Genomic DNA, 24573 nt, shown 5'->3' with positions numbered 1-24573 from the left:
ATATTTTAATATAGACTAGAAAGGCTTTTACTTTTTCTAATTCTGTGCATGAATATTATGCTTTTAAGAAACTACGTGAAACTATCCGAAACCTGTTTTCCTGCAGCAAAAAGATTAAAGAATATGTACACTCTTAATGAGAGCTAATTAAGCATCTTCTTTAGAAACAATTCTGTGTGAGTCTCTCAGAAGATGAGGGAATTGAGCTCAATTCTTTATTCATTATTTCAAAGCAACTAGTGAGACTTTCTTTGCCCAGTCAGGGGAAGAATTCTTGAAACACCCTGAGTCCTGAGTGGAAAGCATTTTGTGCTCTAACATATGTCTAAGTGCAAGGCTCTCTGCAGCATATCAGTGTGTGGGCAGACTTTTAGGAAAATACAGGAGACAGTGGAGCCGTCTGCTCTGACAGTCAACTCACATATGCAAAACTTTCCCAGTGTTAATGCAATTTTCACATCCACAAGGCAGGCCTAAAAATTCCGGGAACAAAGGCAAAACATGAGGCATAAAATGGGACACAGTCTCAAAGTGTTAACAGCGTTTTTACATATCCCCCCCTTTTAAAAGTTTATAATAACTCCTTCCATTCCCATAGCATCTTTCCTCTGAGAAGTTCAACTTCCTCTAAAGATGTTTTATTCATTTTTTTAAGATCCAATTCATCCTGACAGTGTTTCCATGGCACAGAAAAATTTTCCTGCATTTTACAGAAGAAATACCAAAGCCCAGATAGACAAAAGATGTTAATATGATGAGCACAGAGAAGAGTGACTAAAAGTTCATGCATACTGTACCGTGGAGACCCACGATGTCTCCCACAGACAAGGGAGCCTGCAAGCGCTGGTCCCATGTCAGGAGAGGGTTACACCAACAATGCTACTAAGACCCACAAAAGCTTTGGGTTGGCCAGACATAGCTGTGATTTCAAAGCCTTAAACTCTGGTTTTCTTGGGGGACAATAACCTTGCTTTCAGATTTACCAAGAACAACAGCAAAGCCTTATTTTAATCCCCTGGATCACAATTATTCATATGATCCTTAGGCAAACACCACATTCTCTCTTAAATCCATCACAGTTGCCTTAAATCATATGCAATAGGACCTTCAAAATGTCAGGGTCACTATTTTGAATTATTTCAATTTCAAGTACGTAAGGCTAAGATAATACGACTATACTCCCATCTTTGGTATCCAATTATAAATTTCACTTGTTTATCAATAGCTCTATTGCTTGCAGTGGTTGACTTTAAAACAATAAATTAATTTAAATTTATAGAAAATAAATGTATATTAATAAAATACTACTTTTATTTCTTTAAATATGCCATGTAGGGCTTAGTTTTTTAAAATATCTGTTGCTTTAAAAAAATCTCAAGAAGATATTTTGAGATCTGTCACTTATTTAGTATTTTACAAACACGTACTGAGCACCTACTATGTGTGAGCACAGTGCTAAGCTCTGGGTATTCAGCAGTGAGTGAGGCAGTGATGGTCCGTGCTCTCATCTGCTATACATGTAACACAGGCCACCCCTGACAAGAGACTTCACATTTCTGCTGCCACTTATGTTGACCACTTAAAAGAGGTTGGAAAGCCTATTGACATGGTGCACTTTAAGCCCAACCTGCTGAATCTTCTCTTGTTTTGTGGTTGCTGAGCGGAGCTAACAGCTGATTTAATAAAATGCTGGGTATTTAGAGACACAAGCAAAGAAAAAATATAGAAAGCAAATGGCACTGCTTATTATTTCAGATTCTTGTCATAGGCAGTGGACTTGGGCAAGACGATTATTTAAGGTATTCTGTGAAACATGCACAATTTCTCTCTTGGAAAAGCAGAAAATTTTAAGAGTTGAACCAAATCTCTGAAATTACTTGTTAGCTTTACTGCAGTCAAACCTGAGCTCAAAAGATAGAATATAGATAGATTTTAGTTTCTCCTTAAGAGTATTACAAATAGTAATTTTCCTCTTACCGAGCGCCTTGGTACTGATATCATAATAGCTAACATCTGTAGAGCAATTTAATGTTTGCCAGATACTATGTTAAATCTTTTACATGTATCATTTCCTCTAGTTCTCCCAACAATTTATATGATAACATTATCACCCCATTTTACAGATGAGTAAAATAAAGCTTAAGTAACTTTAAAAAGAATGAGGTCTAACAGTAGAATGTTAGTACTATAAACCCTCTTAGTTACATTTCAGATGGACTAAGGGCATCAGCATTATTTTATAGATTTCTCTTTCTTCAGCTTTGGCTACACTCTGTTTCCTAAGTCTGAGCTTAAAATATGAGCATATATGGATGAGGCATAGTCATCTATAATTACCCAAGTATTGTATGTGCTCGGTGCTGTTACTATTACTAACTCTTACAGAATACTCAAGTCCTCAGGATCAACTCTTCTTTGGTAGAGAGTCTTAAATTCTGTTGTTTGATCAGTACTAACTTTCATAAAATACACTACTGTTTTAAGATCCTGAAAGCATCAGAGAATTTCACTTTGCCTAAGAACTTACTATACAATTATTTAACAAGTTGAATGCACTTAGAAATTATGGGAGAAAAAAGTACTAGAAAGAATGTCTTCTCATTCAATTGAAGTTACATGGAAACTTCTTTTGAAATGACTTCTGAAAAACCTACCAAAAGATAAGGCACACATATTATGTTATATGCATAGGTTTATGTGCACTTATGTGTACTTGGAAAAAACTGATCCAAGGGGCACATTTGAAAGATCATTTTGGTAACAGTTTGCTGCAGAAACACCAATAATTTTAGAATAATCACCTTATTTTAAAGTTGTAGTGTGTTCATGATAAAAACAAAGGTGATTTCTAAGGAAGTTGTGAAGGCCGAGAGAAGGAGAAAGATCACACACTGAGAATTCTTAAAATTCACTAGTTCCTAGAGGCAGGATTGTGTTTCAAGCATTCCAGAGATAAAACTAATCTATACCTTTAAAGTGGTTTTGAAAAGCAGTTTCAAGAACCTCAGTAACATTTCATATTTATCTGGAAATTCTTCTTTCCCCCCGTCTACAAATATTTTTCCACACTTCAAACAAAACCCAATGTCAAGAGCTATGGCATCTTTGTACTGAAATAAAATACAGCTGGTACTGCTAGAAAATTCTCCTTCCACAAACAGAGTTCATGTTCAAGTCTGACTTTGGGCAGGGGTGGGTTAGGAGATCCAGCGTTAAATTTGGAATGAGCAGTTTAAATGTGCCAGCTCTTGTAGCACAGTGGCTTTGTTACACAGAACAGATCACGGAATCTCTGTGTTGGACCCTTAATTTCATCACTGCCAAAATGGGATCAATAAAGCCTATGTTAACGTCCCAATGGTTGCTTGTAAAATTCCCTAAGAGAATTTTAAAAGGATGAGCACAGGCTCCTTCTAGTAGGGATGTTTTCAAGACAGATCTTTTTAAAACCCCTTTGACAAGTGAGTGGTAGGAGTGGAAAACAGGGGACAGGGGTCTGGATGGTGGACATTCTGAGGCCTGGGTCAGCTACTCGAGTGGTAGGGGTGGAAAACAGGGGACAGGGGTCTGGATGGTGGACATTCTGAGGCCTGGGTCAGCTACACGAGAGCTGGTCTAGCGTGGGGAGGGGTGATGGCAGAATGGCACGCCACAGAGGGGAACACAGGAAAATCAGCTGTGGAGACCCAGGGCTGCAGGAGCAGGGACACGCGCATGGAAGAGCAATGCAAGAAAGGAAGGGAAAGCAGCGGGTGCTCTGAGGACTAGCCTGACGACGTCATGCTCATCACCTGCACAATATCTATGAGGATATCAAGGAATCAAACCACAGGGTGAGAGAGCTACAGCTGTGCAGACCTGTGTGAACGTTTGTGTGTGCCCCTGCACTTCAGTAGAGCTCATTATTCGCTGAGTGTAGCCAGTTAGTGAACTTCAACGAGGGCTAGTGTTTCAGAAATGAAGAATGCCGACATTTATGCATCCTGGTGTTAAATCCTGAGGCGATGTCCGCACCTAGAGGTATAGAACCTTCTAGTTTTAGCCAGCCACGTCATTTGGACCAAGGCTGCTCATATAATCAGTTGCTTTTATGAGTACCTAAAATTATAGCTATTATTTATTGATTAGAATAAACAATTTATTCACTTATTACTTATGAGAGCTTTAGTTCATATCTTTGTGTTCATTTGAAAAATATGGCTCATTACCATGAATCATCTGAGTATGGGGTTATTTTTGTACGTCTATCCTTTGACCCCTGGGGATATAAGAGAATGCATATTGTAAGTACGCATTCATTTAAAGAGTATGTTTCCTGTTGGAAAGAGGTGACATCCTCTTACCCAGCTGTGGCTGAAGTCATGAAGCTGCAGAGGAGTTCACCATGGATGGGGCTGTGACAAGCAGCCAGGGACCAGGGTCTGGCTCCCCTCTTCCATGTGCACTAATTCATGTGACATTTAGGTCAACTAGAAGGAGAGCTGAGGACATACTCTAACCAATAGAACTATAGCTATGCATATTTATAAATATGAAATGTAATTACTATTACCCCCAATGTGTATCTAACCAAGGTCATGTTATACTCAGATTGTGACAATGAGCGGTTTCACAGTTTGTGAAAGCATCATATGCAAGAATCATGATACTTCACATACTTCCAGAGAAAAAGAACAGGAAAAAGAAAAAGGAAATGCTCCTTGTCACCAAGTTATTGTACAGCATGACTATAATTTCTAGACTCACAGGCCTCCAAATCTATGGATAAGCACCAACCTGCAAAGGCGAGGCACTGTTTCAGACAATGTCAGGCACTAACAGCACCATGGTTCGGATTTCACTTTCTGCTATTTTCAAGACAGCCAACCGTTTGAAAGCGCCCAAGTCAAGGGCATGCCACTACCCAACCGAATCAATAACGGTGGGAAAATGTTAGCAGCCATGCAATAAACGATGTATCATTTTTACATTTCAAGGACAGTAATGTCCTGGTAGTTAGTACATGCTGTCTACACCAGGCAAAAGGCTATTACTGATGCCTTCAGGGTGGGTCTCTAAACGCGGAGAAAAATCAGCATTCTAATGACATTTCCTAGGGGAGCAGCATCAGGCTGGTGAAGATCCACAGGTGAAAGCAACAAACGACAAGACCGTGTTGCCACAATTAGGGAGTGTGTGTTTGTACATGTGGGCAAGCAATGATGGCACTGTATGAGTTCAATTACTTTTCAGTTCACACATGTGGTAAAACCGCACCAGCGCAAGGACGAAAGGGGCAAAGGCAATGGAGACAGACACATTTGTTTAAAACTTGAAAACGTAAATAACTTCTACTCATGAATTCCATTATCTTGAGCAATGCTAACTCCCAGGGCCTAGGCATGATTCAGTATCTAAAAATGTTAAATTGTTGAGGTGCAAAAGTCCTACCTGTGACAAAGAGGCATAAAATTGTTGAGGCACAAAAGTCCTACCTGTGACAAAGAGGTGACATTATCTTCAGAGAAGACTATCAGCACAGAGCAGAGCAGCAATATGACTTTGCTAACTCATAAATGAACGCTGGAACCCTCTCCCAAAGACAGAAGCTCCTTGGGAATACTTATCTTCCCAGTATTAGCATAGTGCCTGGTACACAGGAGGTGCTAAAAATATATCAGACTTCCAGTGAGCAAATTATTTTGATTGAGAAAATCTTGGGGGGAAAATCTTGAAAGATTCCAGAATATTCCAGAAAATATTCTAATAAGAACACTTCAGTTTAAAGGCATGCCCGATCCCTTTCTTTTTTCGTTCTTCAAATACTTCCTGAGTGGTTACTATGTACAGGGACTTAGTCTAAAAGAGAGGCTTACACACATAGGCACACACTCGAGGACTGTGACAGAAACTCTTCATGGGGGCCCAGAGGAGGAAGCGCTCAATCCAAGCTGTCATCAGCGAAAGGGTGGGGCTTCAGTTGTGGAGAAGGCTGTTATCACTAAGAGAGATGATGCGAGATGAGATGGAACTTCGGAGAAGACGAACATTTAAAAGGTTGGTAAAGGGAGAGACGTGAAGAGGAGGGATGCAGTAGAAACACCAAGGTTAGCACAGTGAATCATAATGAGGAAGAATTCAGTGATTCTAAGTCTGTAAAAGAGTTAAAATACTTTCTAGTCCTGCCTGGCTGGTGTGGCTCAATTGGTTGGAGCATCGTCCCATACACTGAAAAGACACGGGTTCGATTCCTGGTCAGGGCACACACCTAGGTTGTGAGTTCGATTCCTGGTAAGGGTGTGTGCATGAGGCAAATGATCAATGTTTCCCTCTCATATCACACATACACAATACACACACACACAAATCCTGGGGTGAGGGTTAAAAAAATGCTTTCTAGACACTGATGAGATACTTCATGTTAGCTATATATTAGCTATGGCCCCACATAAATTAGCTTTGTATCCCCTTATAATAAGTCAACATTTATTGAGCATACTAAACCTGACCTTAGAGCTCTATATGTATTAGCACATTTAATCCTCACAATAACCATGAAACAGTTATCAATAGCTCCATTTTACAGATGAGGAAACTGGCACAGAGATACTAAATATTTTTCCTAAGGTTAAAGAGATAATATGTGGTGACTAAAATATGAAAATAAGCAGATGGATTCTTTAATCCCCACTCTATTCTACCTCTCCTCATTTTTAAGGCTAACAAAATAATGTCTTTGAAGACATTTCACAGAATGGTTATGAGGAATAAATATGGCAAAACTGTGAAACTATAAAAAGCTTAAGAACGTAAAATGTCATTGAAAGGTGGTTCTCAGTAAGTACACAGTCCGTGTCCTGAGGAAATCAGACTGCACTGTTTCTCCTTTTGCAGAAAAATGTTAAAAATGAGGAGTTTGTGGAGAATCACTTTGGAGACTTACCTCTACCACCAGAGGGTGAATTATTTACTAGCAATATAACCAGGCATGCCTGAGAGCAAATTATTAATTTCAGGACCTATTTCTAATTCTGTATCTGGTTCCCTCTGTCATCAGGGAGCACATAACACACACAGAGGCAAAGTCAGACATGAATGATGTCCAGGTGATTGTCTTTGAGAGAGTAGGTAATCAGGAGTTAGCATTTTAATAAAAATAATAGCTAACATATATGATCCTGCTCTGTCCCGACCTTTAACCTGAATTAACACATTTAAATTTTAACCTGCTGTGCTCTAGAAAAGAGATATTTTTGCTCTACTTTACCCCCCAAAAATGGTGGTAAGGGGTTTGATGACTGCCTTAAGGCTGGACAGTCAGTAAATGTAGCAGACAGGATATGAACTAGCATCTCCTGATCACAAAGCCTGTGCTTTTTCCACTGAGTGGCTTACACTTCAATTTTAATATTTATTCACCCTGGTCAGTTTTAAAGGCCTTTGTGCACTGTTGGTGGGAATGCAAACCAGTGCAACCACTGTGGAAAATAGTATGGAGTTTCCTCAAAAAATTAAAAATGGAACTTGCCTTTTGATTCAGAGATTCCACTTCTGGGAATATATCCTAAAAATTCAAAACACCAATCAGAAAGAATTTATGAATCCCTATGTTCATAGCAGAATTATTTATAATAGCTAAGATCTGGAAACAACCCAAGTGCCCATCAGTAGATGAGTGGATTAAAAAGCTACGCTACATTTACACAAAGGAATACTATGCAGCTGTAAAAAAGGAAATCTTATCTTTTGTGACAGCATGGATGGACCTAGAGATTATTATGTTAAGTGAAATAAGCCTGTCAGTGAAAGACAAATACATGATCTCACTTATATGTGGACTCTAATAAACAAAATAAACTGTCGACAAAATAGAAAGAAGTGTGGATATATGGAACAGACTGACAGCTGTCAGAGGGTAGGGGGGAGAAGGGGAGGGGGACAAAGAAGGTGAAGAGATTAGCCAAAGAATATATATGCATAACCCATACATACAGACAATAGTGTGATCATGCCAGAGGGAAAGGGGAGGGGCTGGGTAGAAGTGGACAGGGGGGGAAATGGGGACATCTGTAATAGTGCCAACAATAAAAAGATAGTTAAAAAAAATTACTAGGGAATAGAGATCTGCATTCAGTACTTCAGTACATCTCCCTCTGTGGCCAATTACACCACTAGACTTGCTTTGATGGACATTTCCTATAAGGTAAATGATCTTTCTTTATAATCATCAGGAGACACTTTGGTGTGTGCTCTGGGACAATATACCTACAGCTGCTATGATCCTGGGGAGGTCCAGCTTCTTAGCTCTCAGGAAGATACATGATTTAACTCTCCACACCAGCATGGACTGACAGTTTGCACAATGCCACTTAAAACTCAGTACTGTTGAGCCAGTTAATAAAGATTTTAAAAAAGATTAAAAAGAAAGAGATATTTATCCTTTGTTCATCTGAGAATGTCATAGGTCTTAAGACTGTTAGACCACAGACGCAGCATTTAAATCTTGTTCCAAATCCTATTTCCAGAGTTGTGATATTTGAGAGTGCTTGTATTTTTGAACGTATGACAAAACTAGGTTGATTTTCAAATCCAAAAAAGGCAACCAAATTAACACACCCAAAGGACAAAGAATTGAAAACAAAACAAAACCCCTACCCACACTAAAACCATCCAGGAGGTGACCCTTTATTTATTGGGCTAATTACAAGGAAATATAAAAGGGCAAGCTTTTATTAACCAAGCTCTTTTCACTCAGCCATGAAGAACTGCTAGGAGGAAAGAAAGCAATGAGACAGTGTTAATATAAGCCTGATAATCAAATTAAGAATCAAGTGGATCCAAGGGACAGGCATAAGTGGAAAAGTCAGGTGGAGGTAAGAAATGGAATCATAACCTTTTGTGGGAACAAGAAGAATAAAGGGAAGCTATCAAATATATATATATTTAAGGCATCAATAAAAGAGGTTACATTTAAGAGAAAAGTGCACCATGGAAAATAATACCACTGAAGCATTTTGTACAATCTTGGCTTCCACAGTGTGAAGTACTTTCTTATATAGTCTCCTCCATTTATTTTCATATCATCCCTGTGAAATATATAGGAAAGAGCAGGCCTGCGGGACGCAATCTTGCCCCAGATCACATAATTAGAGAGTGTCAGAACAGGCCCCAAATTTCTGAAATTCAGGTCACTATTCTATCATTATCGTTCAAACGTTTTGTTGAGTGTGACAATTATAAGCAGAGGAAGAACAGAGATAAAGTAACCAATGTTTAAAGATGTTTCCAACATGAAAAAATTCTTGTCCTTTGAATCTGAGTGTTTCTACTTTTCTTAAAATACTAAATAAGGAATAGGAAACAGCCATGAAAAAGTGGAGGGCAAATGACCAGAGTTAGGGGATCCAAGTTCTAATTCTAGCTCTAATTCACAAATTTGGACAACATTATTTAAATTCCCTGGGCCTTGGTTCTCCCACCAATGAGAAGAGGATCCTGAAAGAAAGTATTCATTTCATTGACCAGCATGCCCTGAGCCTGCTGCACCATGGGCTTTGTCAGAAGCCAGGAAATGATCGTCCTCACAGTGGAGGGTCTCCACCTGGAGGTGAGAAGGTGTGAAGACCACTGACACAGGCAAACAAATGATGACAATAAACTGTGATGAGGTAATCATTTGGTGCATAGGGTGGCACTGAATCAGAGAGAAAGAAGAGGCTGATGGGATGGAGGACTGTAGGGAAGACTGCAGTGAAGAGAATTCTTAAACTGAGTCTTTTAGAATTAGGTTTCTTGGCGATCAAGGTGTTTTGGAAAACACAATTTCGGCAGGGTGCAAGGAGGATGGGAACAATTTAGGAAAAGTGAGATAGGAAAGGAAGAAAATAATTGTCTTGAAAAGGGTCTCATGAGCTGTGCTAAGGGCTTTGGACTTCTAAAGGATGGCAAGTCTGGGCAGAGTGGTAAAGAGACGAGCAATCTCATTTGCGTTTTACAAACATCACTGGAGGCATGAAGGGCGAATGGGGTAGAAAGAATCTAAATTCTAAGAGGTCAGGTAGGAGCTTAGGTTAATATTTCAGGCAAGAGATGATGAGGCCATGTGGGATAAAGAAGACCCACAGCCCAGCCGGTGTGGCTCAGCGGTTGAGCATCGGCCTAGGATCAAGGAGATTGTGGTTTGATTCCTGGTCAGGCCACATGCTCAATCCCCAGCAGGGGGCGTGCAGGAGGCAGCCAATCCATCACTCTCATCATTGATGTTTCTCTCTCTCATTCCCTCTTCCTTCCTCTCTCTGAAAATCAATAAAGATATATTTTTGAAAAAAATAAAAAAAAATAAAGACATTAAAAAAAAAAAAAAGAGCCAACATTGCCGAGGAATAGTTAGAAGGAGGAATCCTAGATTGAATGATCAAATAGACGCTGGATCTGACAGACCTGAAGTTACTACAAGACTTCTGGCTTGGGTGATCATGTGGATGGGTAACAGGAAGACCCCTGGGTTTGGAGGATATGAACAAGTAGGTTCTTTTCCTGTGCTAAAGTCTTTTTCTGTTAGAAAGAGGTCAGGGTACTTGGTGTTTTGGGAAAAGATGCCTCAATATATTAAGATCTATTTATTTAGTTTGGGTGCCTGGGGATATACTCAGGTAGGTGGCATCATTCTATGACAGGCTGTTGATAGTATGCAGAGTGGGGCAAAGAAACTGACCAACTTGCTCCCTGTGGACACACCAGGCTGCCTTAGGTGCACCATTCCTGCTTCTGTCTGACTTACCTGCGGTGTGGGTACTTATGGCTCGGCCTCTTATAGAGTGACCAGTTGATAGTGTGCAGAAATTTTTATTTTCAGATTTTCTTCATTTCAAAAACTTTTCTGTCCCTTATCATCAAATGCAGACATACACCCTCCCCTCAATCAATATTATTTATACGCCATCAGTGCCCATTTTAGATCTACAGACTTGTCCATTCCTCTAAGCTCCCAACCACAATCACAAGTTGCTCAGACAGAAAACAGGTGTCATCCTTGATTCCTCTATTTTTTCGTTTCCTTCCATAAGCAATTGCTACTGACACTGCCTTCAAATCATGTCGTAATTTCATCTACTTCTCTCTCCACTGAAAACACTGGGCCTTTTCCCCAACCACTGCCCAGACCTCATTCATTCTCTCATTCTGCTTCCACTCTTCTAACCCCTTCACAGAGCAGCCAGGGGCAGGCTTGCAGACAGACATCTGATCATTTCTTCCCCCCACGGCTCCTGTTACACCAGCCTACAGCCTCTGGGCCTCGGTCCCGGCCAGCCTCTCTGACCGTGTCCCGTTTCTGCCACCTCTCACTCACTTTTTTATGTTCCAAATTTGTTCCCATCCTAGGGCCTTTGTGTGAGCTGCTTCTAGCACTCAGGATAACTTCCCCCAGATCCTCATGCAGCTGGCTCTTTCTCACTCAGCTCCCAACTTCTGTGTCACATCCTTTCAGGAGACTTTTTCTGACCAGCCCCTTAGATGGCTTTCTAGTCACTTCCAGTCACCCCTGTTATATTTTCATCAGAGCTCTTAGCACTAGTTGTCTTTCTTACTCGACTACATGGTAAGCCCCATGGGAGCAGGGGCCTTGTTTGTCTTATTAATTACATGTCACTGTGGGTACTACATGTTTACTGAGCAAGGGAACAAAAAGGAGTGGACACAAATATTCTAGAAAAGTGATAATGCTGTTGAGTAAAAAATAACTTCTGGCAATTTCAAAAGTGACCAGGTTGGTATGTGACACAGAATGTAAATACTTAAATTGTAGCTTAAAATTAAATGCAGGATAAGAAAAGGAACTAGAGCAGCAAGCAAGCGAGGCTGCCGGAGAAAAGATTCGGCTAATGCGTTCTTAAGGAAGCAGCAGGGTTTAATATAAACAAGGGACGCTGATTGCTGTCCTCGCCTTCTAAAGGGTATTACTGATACCTTCTGGTATTCTTGAAGCCCCTTTATCCCAGAGAAGCATCATCGCAATCAACATTCAATCAAGCCTCTTATTCAGGAAAGAAGGGAGGGGCAGACACGCAAACTCACACCGTCTCCTTTCCACGCCCACGTGCTTTGCTTTAGTGCTGGCGGGGGGCAGCCTTCAGGAGGACTACCATGTGCACAGTGCCCCCTGGGGTTGTGCAGTAGGGCAGTCCTGAAAGGAGAGGACTGCCAGCCAAATGTGGCAGCACAGCATTTCTGCCAGCCCAGGCTTTTTCAGGAGGGAGGCTTTACCATTGAAAATGTCCTCACAAGGACATTAGAAAAAGTGTCAGTGCTATGCACAGTCAGTTCCCGATCGCCAAAATGAGAATGGGCCAATGGCACGTTGTTCTTGAGGCTGGTACGGCGCCGGTTTTGGGTTTCTGTAGAACTCGAGTGAGCCCCAGGGTCCCTTTCTCCTCCTACTTCTTTGGTGAAAGCAAATAGTAAATTATTAAATGTTAATACCCTCTTCTTAATGGCGTCCCCAGGAGTCTCTGCTCTCTTCTCACTGGTTTCCCTGCTATCTGTGCTTTCCTGTGAAACGGAAGAGCCATCAGCCGCGCAATTTAATGAGAATGCAGCCTTCGTGGAGCTCCTGGGGTTAATATTTGAAAGAGATCGCCTGGATTATGGAAAAGACATTCCCTGTTAGCAAGAGTTATATGAATCTTCCAAATAAGTGAATTGCATTATACAAGAGGAAGATTTCCAATGACTTAACATGAGTTTTTATGATCAATAACAAGGCTGCTGTCCACAAAAATAGAAAAACCCACTGAGGTCAGAAAATGCTCCTATGGAGTATTGGCACAATACCAACATGAAAAGGGGAGGAATGAGCCTAGGTCCAGTTAGAGACAGTGACTGAGTCCACTGGCTGCATTTCATTTTATGATGACATATCAATGTCTACTTTCAAGATCATTTCGTGAGTGTGGACTCCTAAAATTTATCATTTTTTACCTCTAGGTGGCAGCAACTTTCTTCTGTTCTCAACATGGTTGCCTTTGGGTCTTTGTTTCCTACCTCCAATATAAATCCATACTTCTTTCTTTTTCCCAAATAAACATTTCACAGCCTAGAAAGTTTGGGGAAGATTACTGTAAGCCACTTTCACTGTGAGAAATCAGTCTATTCTTACAGTTAAGCTACAGGGTTCATCAAAGAGCACAAAATAATTCAAGTCTAAAGTGAAAAATAATAGAAAAGTATTTCTTTCTTTCCCCATACCTATTAGCTGCAAACTCTGAGGAGAGCAATGTTTCTTTTTCTTTGCAGACCTCTGAGGAAAAAAGGCAATGAGTAGAGAACCGGGAAAATAGATGGAACTGGAGAGATTTCTATTTTTATAATAATAATTTAGCCCTATGGGTGATTTAAAGCATTGCTTTCTCAAGGATGTGACCCGATTATGTTCATTTATGAAGGTGTCCCAAGTATATTACAAGATAGAAGAGAAGATTTAATGATCATAATCATGATCAGATTGGTAATAGGCAGAGAGTTACCCTTCTGGTTGACTCAGCCTTCACAGAAACAGAGGTAAAGGGCTGCACCCACATCCTAAAGCGCCACCACTCCTGCTTGGATGTAACATGTGCTCCTTCTGGAGAAAGCATTTACCTTCTGTATGAAACCAGTCCTACCTACATACACCCACCTGCTCAGGATTCTAAGTTGTTAGAGTTAAGAAGGACCCAGGAGAGGTGAAGTAAATCATAGCTTCATTTGAGGCTATAATAAATGCTGGGTGTATCAATGAATCAGCCAGGGGGTAGTAAAGAGATTCCTTTTATGCAAAGTTGAAATTTGATTGTGGGCTAATACCTATGGCTTATGAAGCACTTTCTTTCAAGGTGATATTATAAGGAGTATTATCTCTTTTGCCCTCTTCCCAAGATCTAATTTGAATAGTTTGGGTCAGACATCATTCATTCATTCATTTAATAGAAATACTGAAGTACAGGAAGTATAAAGGCTAACAGTATAAATGAGATATTTACACCAGAATCTGAGCCTGTGGACTCAAGCTTTATGCATTTCATAGGAGGTACCTCTATTTTGACTATCTTATATATCTAATCCCAGTTATGTATGTTTGGTTTTAAAGGCTGCTTCTTAAAACATGTGATTTAAAGTAGGAAATCTGGGAAAATGAATGGTTTGAGGGAATCAGGATCAAAAACTGTACATTCTGACATTCTTCTTACGCTTTGGCTACTGAATAACCAAGAGTAAGACCTGAGAGAACCCATTTATTTCAGTTACTACTTGCAAAGTATCTTATCGTACAAAATATAAGAAATGGTGGCCTCCAAGGAATAGCATTAGAGTTCATTAACTACCTTTAATGAATGGCGACTTCTGGTTCACTCCATGATGCCAGTTTATGAAGAGCAGTAGTTTTTGGTAGCAGCACCCAAACCAAAAGCTGATGGGAAGAACTACTACTATTCCTGTTCCTTTGGGTACCTATCTCCTCCTCACTGCCTGTGGTTCTCACTATATGTGGTCTTACTGGGACTGTTAACCAAGGGAGCTCCCTCCTTGGGCCAGGGCTGGGCACCGGAGCAAGGCTGGGGCCAAGCAGGCTTCCTCTATTGTGATTCTGAGGTGACATCAAGGCTGCCACTGCCTCGCTCTGGGCCTGCATCTGCTTGTTAAATCCTGCTCCCCTGGACCCCGGGTGCTGCTCTGCTTCCTGTGTTTCCTGAAGCCCAACTCCTCTGCTTTTCCTCTGACTCCATCACCTACCTCATGTCCTTCTGCAAAATTCCCTTTGCTTATGTTGCCAGGCTCAGTCAGTTTCCATTACTTTCAACAAAAAAGCCTCACCTGATAAAGGAGACCAATCTGAATGAAAATTTAGACTGAGGTCATGGCTACAAGCAGACAATGGATTTCAGCAGGGTCCTCAGCCCTTCAGGTATTATATTAGCCATGGGCTTATGATAAATAGCTGTGACTTATGTTGAAACTTGTGTGATACTGGGTTCGCTTTAATTTTTGGATTAATATGTCACACACTATCTAGTGCTCTCCTAAAATGGATGAAAAGAAACATACTAATTATAAGTATGTCCTAAAATATACTAAATATACCTTAAGTAATCCAGTACTATGCTAAGAAATGTAATAAATAGCAAATTTTAAGAAAATTACTTAGAAACTATGAAAACCTAGTGGTCAGCTGAGGAAAAAAAATTATAGTAAGGTGAGAGTATACATAGTTTTAAAATTGCTAGTTCACTGTCCATATGTATATGGAGAAATCTCAACTAGAAAGATGACATTGCAAATATGAATGAGAGATGAAACCAAAACAAAACTGCCGGTATACCCAGCATTTTCACAGGGGAATCCCTTCAGATTTATTATCCTGAGCAGTATTCTCAGTATATTCCAGAGCACATTAGGATTTTTTATTGGGTCCCCATATCAGTCATTATTCTTTCAGATATATAATTAGAAGACAGCTAGGATTAGCCAATTTTTCAGCCCAAGCATATCCATTAAAAACACACTAAAACACTAGGAAAGACTTCGGCGTCTCTGGATATATATAACGTAAGATCTTTCTTCATTTTAATTTCATATGTTAATTATAACATGACTTGCGCTATCATCGATACATATTTTCTTCATAATGGGACACAGTTTTTTTTTCTTTCTTCTGCATTTTTCATTAATCACTCCTCCTATCCCTTGTTGATCATGTCAAATTACATGACCATTACTTTCAAGTTCTACCTCTAATCAAGTTTAACAAGAAAGGGATTATGATGAGAAGCACAGGGCACAATTTAAAACTCTATAAAATATGTCGCTTAAGTAGCATTTCTAGAGTAAATCATCAATCCTAACTGTGTAATTTTAAACATCCTTACGTGTATAAAACCTACCTAGGAAAATAATAATTATATAAAAAAGATGCTACAAGTCCCAGAACTACAAATAATTCATTTTATATCTTTTCTTCTCCTGCTTTCTTTGGATTTAATTCTGCTCTTCTTTTTGTGGTTTGCTAAAGTGGAAAGTTAGATTATTGATTTGAGATCTCTTTTCTTTTCTGATACAGGGTGTCCCAAAAGACATGTACACATTTGGAATAATAATTCATTCCAATGGGTTAAATCTGAAAAGAAAGAAACATCAATTGAGCTATCAAAAAATGTATGTGTACACATTTTTGGGGGATACTCTATATATGCATTTGTGCTATACATGTCCTTCAAAGCATTGCTTTTGATGCATCTCACAAATTCTAATAAGTTGTATTCAAATTTTCATTTAGCTAAAAAGATTTTGAAATTTCTCTTGCAATTTGTTCTTTGACCTTTGTGTTATTTAGAAGCATGTTGCTCAGTTTCCACGTATTTTTTAGATTGCCCACACAATCCTTTTGAACACTGAATAGATCTAGGTCATGCTAAAATTAGTTATTCAACAGAGATGTTTTATTACACAATGATACCACACCTTGCTACAGTGCTGAGGATGCCCGGAATCACCAAGGAGCATACTGACATGGCCTATGGGTTCTTCTATCAGGCTTTCAGTAAGACACTAAAGTGGTTCTGAGTAGCAGGTTGGCAGAAATGAAATACTCATGGAATTTTAATAGAAAAATGTCTCAGAAGTGGCGATCTTTATAGCTCAACATGATCTTATAGCCCCAATACTCCTATAATTAATGCAATAATTGCAGAGAATAACCTATCTTAATTTTCTCCCCCAATTATCTTTATTGTGACTGAAACAATACTAGACACATAAATCAGCTACTACTAGGAATGTGGAACACTTTTATCATGAGGTATTATCATGAGGCTTCTTGCTGAAATTCTGGGTAATAGAGAATTTATGAAAATTAGATCTAAAGTCTTTAATAAGGTCATATGAAGATGGTACACAATTTTAAAGTACACAGAATTGTCACCAAGCTAAATTTGAGGAGATGGTGGAAGTAGTTAAAGAATTTGATAGCAGATCCTGCACTGGAACATTAAAAAAAATGTGAATTTGGAAGGATTTAAAGTGTAGCAACATCCTGCAGGCACTCCTTTTCACTGTACTTCAGTATGTATACAGAGAACTTGCAGACCGGTTCATGATTATATGAATGATGCCCATTTTCTGAATCTATTATCAAACACTGGGAGAGAGCACGGTTGCAAGTGAAATCTAAAGGCAACCTGCTGTTACTTATTTATCAATACATATGAATTAAAGAAACCAGGAAGGCTAGGCATTTTGGGAACCAGAACCTTCACATACTAAAGTCCATACAAATTATAATAATTTTGGCCCTGAAAGTCAAAAAACAAAGCAGTGGAATGCTCTGGTCATTAAAATAACATAATCAATATTATCTACAAATAATGAGCATGCAAGAACCCATTCCACGATGAGTCAACATGTTGGCAGGGAGTAACTGCCACATATTGGAGTGGGCACCAGTGTCTTCATTAGGCCTCTCCTACTTCTCCTTTCTCTCCCCATCACATCAATATCATGGGAATTTCCCAGACAAAAGCCTTCTGCTTAGCTCATAATAAATTAAACATCCATCTTATTCAATCTTTAGCATTTCTCCAGCGGTAGCTAACTGCTGCGTAGTAGAAAGATGAGTGGGCAGGTGTGCAGAGACCTAGGTTTATACCCCCTGCTGACATGTTACATTCTGGAAAGTGAGTTGAACAGAACCTGATGCTGCTGACATTTCCTTTACAGCTCTGACATTGATTACTACATTTGGAAATGCTCTGTCCCTCCTTATAGGGCTAGTTCTGCATCAGCTGTCTGAGAGTTTTCCAATATCAACAATTTCAGTGACTTCCTCTTTTAAGGCAACAACTTAAACAAGAACGGCTGTTTTTATTTTTTGACACAAATCAGTACTAGTTATATCTTCTAGAAGGATTCTATGAAGTCATGTCTAACATTTGCAACTGTATCCATATAAATATTTAAGTTCATTGTAGCACTCGATCTCCAACAATAAAATGTCAGTGTGAAAAGGCTCTTCCTGCCCTCCACAAAGATTTGTGACACAGAACTTTATCACATCCAAATGTGAAATGTGATTCACACACAGAATGTGTCCTAATTTGCATAGATACTCTATTAAAAACTGGAGCATCTTTGTGTGTACAGCTGCATAACATCTCAGGCACGTTGGTAAGAAATAAATCATAATTTCTTACCAACTGGTGGTGGCAGCATCCAATTGGTTAGAGAAAATTCCTTCTATTTTATTGATGAAAATTCCTATTAATACTTTATCTTCTATGTCATCATATAGTCTGTAAAGTCTCTATCATGTAAGACCCAGTACCACTGTTACACAATAGCTCTAGATGGAAGTTCCGAGTGTGCAGTGTAACCAGTATTACCACCATCAACAAAGAGCAATAGATGCCCAAGTCCTTTAAAAGTTTATGAATGGAGCAGGGTGAAGGGAGAAGTAGAGAGGAGAGAAGAAAGGTAAAAAGCTAAAAATGAGAATATACTAATATGTATGTCTTCAGAATATTCACACTGATCCTAGAAAGTTTTGGGGCCTGAAATGAACTTCAATGTTCAGTTCAGATATATTCCCCACCAAGCCCCTTCTATCTTGCTTCAACCAAACACGGGGTCCAGATTTCTATTATATCTTTGAGAATATAATACCTAACAGGTGACTTTGAAATAGCACTTTCTGTGAATATATCAGAATATAATAGCCTCGTGTAAAAAGATCTGTAAAGAACAAAAGTCTATCTGCACATTCAACTCTCTAATAATGTTTGCCCCATTTCCCCAAATTTGCCCCGAATGGAGCAAAATATTTTCCTGGCATTATCACATACAAGAAAGAGTGGCAAATGCTCTTTAAAAAGGGTTTATACAGTTATTGGACAAAGGAAGGTGTGATAACCTCTTAGGGCCAATGGTGAAGGAAAGAGGAAAGAGATGGCTCATGAAGTAAAGAAGGAAATTCATATGCTGAACTTCAAAGGCTTTATCCACCCTCAGATCAACAAGTGTAACTATAGTGGGGTGGCTGTGAGGGGAGAGCCATTCTGAGGGAGAGTTTACAGCTGGCCTGATTGCTACCTTTCATTAACTGCAGTTGTACAGTGATCTCATGTTCTTTACTGGGGTGCTAATATATGCTGCCAAAAGTTCTTATTGCCATTCTTTAATCCCTGGGAGTTAACAGATAGTTACAACAAATTGGCTCCATCCTAACACCTGTCATTGGACGCCTTACATTCTGGAGCTTTTATCTTCTCCCTGGATATGTACATTTATTAACAGATTTTTTTTTCCATTCCAGCAAGTTTGTTTGCCTTGAACAGAAATTCTTTTCCAGACATTTCTTCATCTCCAGAGGAAATGTTGCCACAGGAATGAGGCAAGTGGATGCCACTTCTCATATTGACATTATGCAAAGAAAAACACTATTTAAAATTTTAAACCATCTTTACTCAATGATAAACATTGGTTTGGTGATAGGCAGTTAGACAGACATGAGCAGAGCAAGGACGATGGGCCAGGTACAGGTCACCAGGATGGAAAGCCCTGGATGCCTAGCAAAGGACAATTGTAGGGTGTGACCTCGCCTCTAGGGTGGCCTTTCCTCCCCAAGAACGAGTCACTCAGTTTGGACCCCTTGACCTTTCCTCTCTAGAGATAACATCTAGGCCTCAGTTGTATTCCAGCTCCAGGCCAGAAAAGTAGCAAAACCAACCAGGGCTGCCTGGGAACCTGCTGCATCGGATAATGACCCCCACCCTGGTGCTGACCAATCTATCAGTGGAGATCACAACCCTGAAAGGACACACCTGGAAAGCTGCTGAATCTTACAAAGAGATCTTCCCCTGAAGTCTCCTCCCTTAAAACCTTTAGGATGGAGGAGCCAGCACTCTCCCTCTGGGAAGCAGCCAGAGCCTCTGTCTTTGCCTTTCCCTTCCACCCTGTCTCCCCACCCCCCAGGCACTTTACCATTAGTTTCCACAGTCCCATGCTCCAAGGGCCCTTCTGTGCCTCTACAACTTGTTTCCTAAGCCCATTTCTTCTAGAAATTGCTTCTTCCACCTCTGAAATTTTACCAAACAAATGTTCTCTTGTAGTTCGGGTCTTGGCTCTGAATTCTTTCCTAGCCAGAACCCAAGTACCGAGGTTGCTGAACCCAGGTTTGGTCTGACCCCATGGGCCTAATAACTCATGCCACTCCCGCTGCCTACAATAGTTTGATAGCTCAACCACAGCCATGGATATTTACAACCTACCAACTGTCATGCATTTTCTATCTATAACTTATAAATTCCAGGCTTTGCATCTTTCACTGAGGCTTAATTGCTTATCTGATGAACACCATTTTTTACCTGAATGAAGCATTTGCTAACTCGACTTCACGAAATCACCTAACATCACTCACATAGAGTGTTTTTGGATCTAACTCAATCAGAGCCAAGCTAGTGTTGAACTTCACATCTAATTCTGTAAATTATCCCATGCTTCTGTTTGGGGGAGAGCAAGGATCACTTGCCCTTCATCTCTATTGTTAGTGTGAGTATTTACACTCCCTGTACTTTCAGAGCCAACATTTCACAAAGAAATAGCGAGTGTTTATCACTTAACCAGATGCAGACGCTGGGTGATTCACCAGGCTTCTTCCCAGCCAGGTGATTTATTTCCATAGACCAGCCTCCCAGTATTTACTTAAGGAAAATTCAAGGTAGTACATATGATAGGCATTTTAACTAACTCATGACCAAATAAAGCACAGGTAATAAATCCATGTGCACTCCTACTATAGGGAACTTAGAAAGGTCTCCAGGTCCTTGTATGTGTGTTTCAATCCATAAAGAAAGCACTATCTCAACCCTCTGCTTTTCCTCCTAGTTCTGGGTCTTTACTCAAAAATCTTCTCAGGGATGGGTTTCCTGACAGTCCTCTTCCTTCCTCTATACTTTCCCCTTCCCTACTCTCAACTGGTCTTAACAGAGTTGATAACATTTCCCTCTGAACACTGTACTACAAATATATCTCCTTAGAACATTATTCACATTTTATTATATATATGTTGTCTGTATGGCATCATATACTATTGTATATCACTATATGTGTGACATCTCACACACACACACACACACACACACACACACACACCCACCCACCCTACAAGACAGTGAGCCCCTTGAGAACAGAAACCATGTTTTATTTATCTTTCTAACCTAGTGTTTTGCACACAGCCAGGGACAGTAAATAAATGATGCTGAATTTTTTCAAGGCTAAGAGTAAAAATCTGTTTTGTTTTTCCTGGATTACTTCTCAGAAGATAAAAGTGGTTTGAACTTTACTAACCAAATAACGTGCCATAAATTATGTAGGAATGCGTTATCGTGACTCTAATACTCCGGAAAGAAAAAGTGAAGGAATAATATTTGTTATTTACTCAGCGTTACACATTTAGGCACTGAAAAATAAGTTGTAGAAACCGGATCTCATCACTGACATTGTCGCGCTCTATCCACTACCTTACGTTGCTCATTTGCGCATCTCATAACCTCTACATGTAATAAAGTTTCCCTAGTGTAATATGCTTTGTACTGAGAAGGAATATCAGTTCCATGTGTGCAGTCAGAAAAGGCCTGACTTCTCCCTGTCCTTTTATGTAATGGCCATCAGTATTATTTTCCCCTCAGCTTTCCCGGTTGGACAGGGGACAATATGCTGCAGTGACTGTGAGAAACCATGTAGGACACCCCAGCTTTCAGACAGTGTGTAAGCAAATAGCTGTATCGTCTGTGCTCCATTTCCCTCGCTGTGAAAAACGGAAAGCATAATATTTAACAACATCACCAAGCTATTGTGAGGGTTAATTAGATTTAATGGGGGAAGGGAGGTGAGCTGATGAGGCACTATTCAAATTCAAAGAATCATTATTTTGTGTCTAAAAATAACCCAGACTTAGGAATAAAATTAATTTGGAAGCTCAATCTTTAGTAATCATCTTCCCATACTTAAAAAGAAGCAATGGCTTTTAATCAAAAGCCCATCCTAAGCACAATTCAGTGAAGTGAAAATGGATACCTGTGAATTTCCATTCACTTTTGAAGTAAACAGTACACAGTTCATATTCAATCCTCTCTCCTTCCCTCTCATTTTTCTTTTAAGATACATTATGTAGAAAGGCTAATTTTGTGTAACAGAGTAGTTAATGTAAACAAAATGGATTTTAAACCTATATTTATTATTTTTTGCTTCACATAAAACATTTATGAAACACCTTAAATTGCTTCTTTATAGACTCAATCAATGTCTTGTGGTTGAACTAACTTATCAGGTCATTTCCATCTATATTTTTGTTCAAAAGCTAGTCAGTGAAAGAAAGTATTTGTATTCCCCAAATTTAAAAATAAAATACCAGGATATTTAAGGCTCAGTCAGAAAAAAACATCTAAATAGTAATCATCAAAATTAATATAATAGATTACTTTACTATGAAAATCATGAGAAATGGAAGTTGGTACCCAAGAAATATCTGAATTGTTGGTAAAATCTCACTAAAAAAGTTACAGTATTTTGAAAAAAGGGGTAACATTCTTTAAAAACAGTGGACAATCCTGGGAAATGTACCATATGCATTAAGAAAAAAATGTTGCGCTCAGTTTTTAGTGAGTGAAGAGTTTTGGCTGGAAAGGAATTTTCCAAAGGAAAGAGAGACAACATAGTTTAGTTAGTAGAAACACATTCTCTATAGTAGGAATTTTCAACTTTTTTCATCTCATGGTACACATAAACTAATTACCAAAATTCTGTGGCACGCCAAAAAATGTATTTTTTGCCGATCTGACAAAAAAATAGGTATAATTTTGATTCATTCACACTGGACAGCTATTGTTGTGTTGGTTGTTGTCATTTTTTTAAATGTGACAATCCAAGAGAAAATAGCTATTGCACGTTTTAAAAATTCTTGTGGCACACCTGTTGAAAATTGCTGCTCTATGGAGGAACAGATATAATTCTCTTTTGTTTTAATACAGCCCTCTTAAAATTTCTCACAAGACTTAAAAATTCTCATAATTTAGACTGTACTCACCAAGCAAACTTCTGATTATTCATTCGACTTCCCCGGACCCTTGATACTGGGGACGGATGTACCCTGTAGGGAGATGAGAATAATCCCGTCATTAAAAAAGCATATTCTCAATTACAAATTAACAAATAAAAAGGAATCTGGTGTATAAATAATCTCTTTTAGATTTGCTTAATATAGAACCCCCAAGAACTTGATCACCTCTTAGTAAATGGCCGCAGTTAAGTTCCTATGCCTGCAGACCTGCAGAGTCTGTCTCTTTTTCCTTCTGAACCCCTTGTAGCATAGCAAGGGTTTGCCATATGTTCACTGTGAAGACCTCCAAAAGCAGGACCACCAGTTTTAATAAACTGATTTCATTCATTCAATCCAACAAAAAGTTACTGACTCGTGAGGTTTAGGTAAAAATAATGTAAAGTATGGTACTTACCCCCAGGGGGCCCCTTTGGCTACCTGTTCCCACAAGGGGGGCATAAGAGAGTCTAAGTGAACACTTCCTCAGTTAACTTCTAGACTTGAAAAAGGCTAGATAATAAAGGGGATCAGGATATGCCATCCCATAATATGCTACTTTGGCATGAGTATTATTTTGAGCTAAAAGTAACTGAGAAACAGCAGACATAGGAGGTGCTCTCTATCTCCCTTTTATAGGCCTAAGAGCAGGGCATAAACTTGTCTTTTGGAAAGAAAATTTTCACTTATAAGAGTGTCCCCCTCTCCCAGACCAGGAAGAGTGGTACATGGTGTAACTCATTACCGGAGATGGTACTGAAACGAGTCTCCATAAAAAAAAACCCTATTTACCATTATTTTCCCCATGTATTTCCTAGTCACCTTCTTACAACTTACCCCCTAGAAGCCCAGACACCCCTTCTTTTGACTAGTCCTCTCTCCACAATTTATCACCCTTTGTTAAAATGGCATATAAACTCTAAATTCTAATCCCCTTTCTGAGTTATTTATCACTGAGTACTCCTACATGCATGCATGTTGCACACATAAAACATTTTTCTCCCTTGCTAACCTGTCTTTAGTCAGTTTAATTTGAAGGCCCCCCCTAGACACTGAACCTGAGAGGACACAGGAAAAGCTTTTCTCCCCCACTTCAATAATTTCATCCAAATGCCCAGGAACAGAATTTGTTGGAATGGGGGAGGAAGGAAGGGCAAAAAGTTATTTCTAGGAAAGAGACCTTCTAGATGTGATGCTCTACAGCTTTGGGCTTTGAGGAAGGCAGGCAATTCAAAACTTCTGCCAAATAATGGAGAAGTACAGACTATACTGTTTTACAAGCTTCCAGGGCTGGAGTCATCCACTGGGACTAGTTTAAATTTCCAGGAACTGCTGATATCTTCCAATCACGAGCTAGTGGCTGAACCTCTACCTCTTTGTGGGTCACCAACTGGCAACACAATATGCCCCACTTCCAGCTTCCTTGTGGCCAACTTCCCGCTTTGTTCTATCTTTACTAGGATTCCTGAGATCTA

At 39.5% G+C, this 24573-nt stretch overlaps 1 protein-coding gene across 12 annotated transcripts in view; it reads right to left on the bottom strand.

The window, feature by feature from the left end:
• KLF12 (KLF transcription factor 12) overlaps nt 1-24573 on the bottom strand; it is a 389105-nt gene that overhangs the window by 45628 nt on the left and 318904 nt on the right. For all 12 annotated transcript variants that reach the window (XM_081127130.1, XM_081127126.1, XM_081127127.1 and 9 more), the window contains one exon: nt 23090-23152. In XM_081127130.1, coding sequence (XP_080983256.1) covers nt 23090-23152 — 63 coding nt within the window. The remainder of the gene's footprint in view (nt 1-23089; nt 23153-24573) is intronic.

The sequence above is a fragment of the Miniopterus schreibersii genome, assembly GCF_964146895.1.
Source record: "Miniopterus schreibersii genome assembly, chromosome: 2".
Taxonomy (NCBI): Eukaryota; Metazoa; Chordata; class Mammalia; order Chiroptera; family Miniopteridae; genus Miniopterus; species Miniopterus schreibersii.
Note: the sequence above shows the minus strand (reverse complement) of the source record. Positions and strands in the feature narration are given on the sequence as shown.